General features: G+C 35.6%; 1 protein-coding gene across 1 annotated transcript in view; it reads right to left on the minus strand.

Moving 5' to 3' along the window:
- The window catches only part of BMP5 (bone morphogenetic protein 5), a 76,413-nt gene extending 73,331 nt beyond the window's left edge, over positions 1 to 3,082 (minus strand). Inside the window, exon 1 of the mRNA XM_065401010.1 lies at positions 2,599 to 3,082. Coding sequence (XP_065257082.1) covers positions 2,599 to 3,082 — 484 coding nt within the window. The remainder of the gene's footprint in view (positions 1 to 2,598) is intronic.
- Positions 3,083 to 6,178: the final 3,096 nt, after the last annotated feature.

The following is a 6,178-nucleotide window of genomic DNA, read 5'->3' on the forward strand; positions in this document are numbered from 1 at the left end:
CTACTGGCATATAATTAATTAAATACATTTTATCAGTGCAATCTAGGATTACAAAGATTTACTAATTTGATAAATGTTGCTCAATGCTTCAAATCTAAAATGACTTGTGTTCTTTTACTAACAATACCTCAATTTGTATTGATTTTACTGTATAGTGTTAGCATTAATTTATCAATGCATATTTTCCCCATTATATGTTAACATAGCTTGCTCTCATCTGTCGGGATCTTAAATCATACCAAATGGTTACCTGCTTCAATGACTTATTTAGTCATACGTTGTTATGCTAAAACATGGGCTCATTTAATAAAAATGTTAAAGCTAATCTATATTAGTCATCAATATTTATTATGAATGTTACATAGTGAAGCATGCTATAAACCACAATTACACAGAATGCACACTGTGGAAGGGCATTCAAACTGATTTAGGGTTAAGCCTAATTTAGGTTTAAAATACATTTTAATGGCTTATAGATACCAAACAAAACCTGGAATTTATATAGTATTCTTGAGATTTTAATCATGTCTAATTACTGTAACCACTAGAAAACTCTCACTCCAAGTTTTCAGTTAAAAAAATGTAAGACAAAGCATATAATGTTATTTTGAAGGTATTTTTTTTAAAAGGAACATGGACCTCAGGCCAGAATGAGAAGCAGAAATATTAAGACACGTAGACAAGATTTGCATTCACCTGAATGGGAGTTTTGCCTGTGTAAGCACTGCAGATTCTGGCCAGTCCAGTCTTGATCCCAATCCTGCAAAGACTTATGCACGTATTTAATATTTCATCCTGTAAGAAGTCCTATTAAAATCATCAGGCTTACTCAAAGGGTCAGATCCTCAGACACTGTAGATGGATGTAGCTCAATTGACTTTAATGGAACTGTACCAATTTACACTAGCTGAGGATGTGACCACAGTGTACTAAGTTAAGTACATATGTAAACTTTTGTAGGATTGGATACTTGACTATTGCTTAGGAGATCATAGAGTTTCCTATTTTTTTTTTAATATTGGAATTTTAACTTCAAATGCCGTAGAGTACTTTTTCTGAGTTGTATCATGTTGCCAATAATTTTTAAACTAATAAGCAGATAATATAGAAGTATAATATTTAGAAAAACCCTGGAAAGGAACTGACCTTTTAAAAAAATAAGTTTTATTCTGTTCAACTTGTTGACTTCTGGGAACAAAAAATGTAATTAAATTAATTTATTAATTGTATTTGGAGTTGCAGATATATGTTGCTGTTTTTGTAAAAAAAAAAAAACCAAAGTTTTGAAAATTGAGCACACTAACCTGCCAACTAATTAGTGAGATGTAATTTTATTATTATGGCAACTGAACTCTAGGGTGTCATTTTCCTACAAATTCTGGTAGCTAAGAAGGTTAGTGATTAGAGACATGTTTAATCCTGCTGCAGGTTTTAGTAACCTGTAAAACAAAAAAGCTTATCACACATTTTAATGTGTATTTCAGAACATGGGCCAATATTTAAAAAGTTACCATAATAACTATTACTCTGGAAAGCAAGAGAGTTTATCACATCTTTTACAGCACTTGTAGAAAACTTTCAGGTTTTCATTTACACTCTTTTGCTACTAAAGTCAAATTAGAAGTTGTATAAATAGTGCTGTCAGGCTTGCAGCATATTCCTTTTTCACTTTTAGAGATTGTAAAAATAGTGAGTAAATTAAATGAATTGTTTGCAACATTCTTAATGAAATTTAAGTTGCCTATTCTAGTTAAGAAATGTGCAATTGATGTTTTGTTTGAATTATGTAATGCTTCATAACTGGTAAACATGTTGCTACTCAAGATCAAATATAATTGGGTTTCATCCATATACCTTAATTAACATACACTTTCAAAAGTCCTGGAACTGTTCTTTTTGACTTGTTTCTGGTATGAAATATTATAACTATTATTTATGTTATAAATAAACATACAAAAGACCTAACCCAGGTTTCAGGCACCCTGACAAAACACTAAAAATACAATCCTTGTTATAAAATAGAAATAACAAAAAATCAGCAGCAGATGCCACAAAATCCAGCCATCCAGCTGAAAAGATAACAAAAATTTGACATTTACCAACAGAAAAAAATAAACAAAAAAAAACCTTCTCTTGTTAGAAACGGTTCGATTCCCCGCCCTCTTAACATTCTAGCCTTTAAAATATTAACATCTGATGTTTATTTATGTTTGAGCTTTACATAAAACGGAGGGGGGAAATAACCCACCAATACACATACGTGTTTGATTTTTTTTTTTTTAGTTTAAAAAAAATGGAGCTGGCCTAAGGCTAGCACTTTCATTACATCAATGAAAGAAGGAAAACAGAAGCCAGGAGAGGGGAGTTATAGAAACTGACTTTATATAAACAGTGAGAAAAACCTTTTTCCATGGCCACCTACAATGTAGCTACTTTACCATTAGTACAACTTCTATTTTATTAGTAGTACAACTTCTAGGGCCCAATCCTGTTTTGTATATACAGGCTAATCTCCCATTGGGAGATTTGCCTCTGTACAAACTACAGGATCAGGGTGCTAGTTTGTCAAACAGAGCAGAAAAAAATGTTTAGACATACCTAAATTGACAAAGCTCATGACCATGTCAGCATCATTCAGAAAGTTGGTATCACGCAGGCTGGCTAAGGGAGGACTCTGTGTGGTCAGGGGGGTCATGCGAGATAATTGTATTCTCTGTGAGTATCCATTTGGAGATGCGGAGTATCCTTTTCTTACCCCTCTGCTCTCTCCTCCCATTGATTCCCTCAGTGAATACTCCAGTTCCTCAGTATCCTCTTCATTTGTCATGGCATTGTACAGGTCCAGCATGAAGAGGGGTGCAGAAGAAGCCTGCTTTCCAGGTGAAAATGGTCTGGGTCTGTGAGGTAAACCCAAGATAGAGAGAATCTCTCTCTGGATCTCCCTTCTTTCATGGTTCCGCAGCCTCCTGTAAATAAAACTTGAATGGACATGATTGTCTCCCAAGCCTCCCTGTGCATGACCCACTAGAACCCAGCAATTCCAGAGCAAGCCCAGGAAAGCTTTGAGTGCCATTAGGTTCATTGTTGAAAAGAAAAAGAACAAAAATATTTCTCCTGCTTATTCTGAGCTCCTATGAGGTCTGCTTTACCAGTGGCTGAAAAACAAAATTTACCTATTCTTCATGTCAATGTCATCTCTAAACATAACATCTTTGGTGATTCTCCCCTGCCCGCCGTTTAAATATTATGGAATGTGTCAGGTTGCAGTTATTTCTAAGAAAGCTGAAATTCAGGCTTCCAATTTTCCACTGTTGTTATCGTTTTTTCTGCATTTATGGAGCAGAAGACCAGTATTTTGTCAGCTGACCTAGGCATTCCTATTAAAAACCTTAGATAACCAGGTCTTTAGTTCAGGGTTGTGTTAGCAAGAGCTGATCTTCTGATACACTGTAGTTGCCAGAGTTATCTTCTCTTGTTATTCTGAGATCTTCTCACACCTTGCGCTCTTTCCAAGATAAAGTCCTGAGTCACAGATTTGTCTCGATCTGTACCTTGGTAGTATAATTTATATTTGTCCAGCAGCCTGGTGATAACTTTAACATCTTTTGAATCACCTTAGTATAAACTAATTCTAAAGCATGTACTAATCTAATTCATATGTTTCCCTGAATTTACTTGAAAAAACTTCTGTAAATCCATTCAACCCCAGTCAGCTTCTTAACTGTTATTTCCAACTCTAGCAGGCACAAATATAACAGCTCTCTTCAACAGAGATCTAAAGACTAATGTAAGCACAACCCTGCTGGGAAAGAAGAGGCTTCTCATTGTAATTTGAAACGGGCAAAGCAAAAAAGTCCTTAACCCTTCTGCTGCCAGACAAAGCTTCACCCCCCCAGGACCCCAATGTACAGTAATATATGTAAATTGGCTACATACCTATTTTGACATTTACAAACAGCTTCTAGAAAACCCCAGCTCTATCATTTAGCTTTACTTTAACTATACGTCCTAAATTTGTTTATGCTTATAATATAAATCTTTGAGTCTGCAAATCAGAAAATTTGAATATGACACACTCAATCACATGACATATTAAACTAGGATCTCATTCGGAGAAGTGTTTATATTTTAAGATGCTTACATAAATAGAGATTACCTTTTTAAAAAAAAAACCTGTAGGATAATTTATCAATTAAAGCTCAATTTATTTCTCTGTTTAGCTGAAAATTAACAGAAGGCAATCTAAATTAAAGTCAGCAAGCAATATATTCAAAAGGCACATAGTTAATGGTGTAATTATACATTATTGCTAATTACAAATTACAACCTATGTAATCATTTGTTTAAAGTGTATTTTGTATAATAAATGACTGTACTGCATTTCCTAGTAAAAGTCCAAAACTGAGATTTAAACTCATAGCCTGCTACTAATAAACTATTTCTCCAATTTAGTATAACTGGCTAGATAGCTAAACAGTTACTCACAAACACTTTACTTGAAATTATGGTTCTCGTCTCGATTTTATTAAGGCCTGCACCTTGGATTTTCATATAATTTACACAAAAATCATAGTGTTGTGTATCTCTATTGCTTAAAATTACTTGCAGCCAGTAACCTGCTTCTTAAAATTTGGTTTAAGCATTAGGGAAATTTCCCTTGATGAGGATACAACTGGAGAGTGAAATGGGGGCAAGAAGAAATAGGTCCAAAAAAATGAAAAAAGTTACTGAAATGCCGGACATCAAAGGAAAAACAGGTTCCTAAATTGCCTTCAGGCAGCTTTCACTCATGTGACCAGCACCTACTCAGCAGATGACCATAGTTCTCAGTGAACTTACGAGCATTATAGAAATGATATTCTCACCCTAATGAGCCACTCATGAACAATTTCTCTACTACAGTAGGCACAAACAAGCTTTTCTCATATGTTCTAGTCCATATTCTGCCCTTGGGGCCCAATTCAACTCCCATTAAAGTACATTGCACACTTTCCATTAAATCAAGGACCCATTCAAGGCAACCCCAGGCACCCCCACTGAGTTCAGTAGGGTTTACGGACATTGCCAGGGGAAGGATTTATCCTATAATGGGACTGCTACAATTAACACCGAAGTTGATGACAAAATTTTTAGTCCTTTATGGGAGAATGATCAGGACCCTACTGAGGTCTTTTTCCATTTATTTTCCCTCAGCAACCATTTGCTGTGTCCGCTATAAAGTAAATCTCAGTTTGCATTTAAGTTTGAGCTCCCATTTGTCCTATTCACAGGGGCATAATGGTGCCTAGGATGTTATTGTAGACCTGGCCCCATTATATCTCTCGTAAACTTGCTTATTTCTCTTTTCCACCAAAATGTCCCCATTTTTCTCTAGAGAGACAATCTTTTATAAGACCAACTTCTGTTGGTGAAAAACACAAGCTTTCAAGTTTACACAGAGCTCTTCTTCTGAGTAAGCACAACAGCTTGTCACTTTCACCAACAGAAGTTGATTCAATATATTCATTCATCTTGTCTAATATCCTGGGACCAACATTGCTACATCATTTTTTTCCCTCTAAGCATTCATAAAAGGTCTTGGACGGATTGCCCTGGAGACTTGAGTGAGACAATGTAGGAAGTTTGTACTGCTGCCTGCTGCCCCTTAGACAAGCTGAAGGCTAAAGTGCCTCAAGCACAAACCCAGTCAGTCAATCTTTGGTTTCTCTCCTGAGAGTGCCAACTAATGTTCTCAGTGGTGAGGGTGCTTTTTAATTATGTAAATAGCTGTCTGATAGGAATCAGAATAATCATATAAACCACTAATCATACAGCTGATGGTGACAATTTCAGTCACTATCAAACTAAGTCAGAAGCAAACACTTGATCTACATATGAAAGGTTACCTACTCTGAGCCAGCAAGTCCACTTGACTAGAACTTTTAAAGAAAAGCCTTTAATTTTTATCAGAACAAACACAACATCCTTCCATAACAAGTTCATGTTCTACGACAACAGACATTTACCACAGATATCTCAGATATCTCACACATGGGGTGCCAGAACCCTTCAGCTCCAAAAATTAAAGGCTCTGTTAGTTAGCTAAAGGAAATCTCCTGCAGCAGTTAAGGTAGAAAAGGTCCTTTCCTTATATCTTCTGTAGGTGGATTGGCTAGCAAATGGAGACATCACACACAAA

This window comes from Emys orbicularis, chromosome 3 (genome assembly GCF_028017835.1).
Source record: "Emys orbicularis isolate rEmyOrb1 chromosome 3, rEmyOrb1.hap1, whole genome shotgun sequence".
Taxonomy (NCBI): domain Eukaryota; kingdom Metazoa; phylum Chordata; order Testudines; family Emydidae; genus Emys; species Emys orbicularis.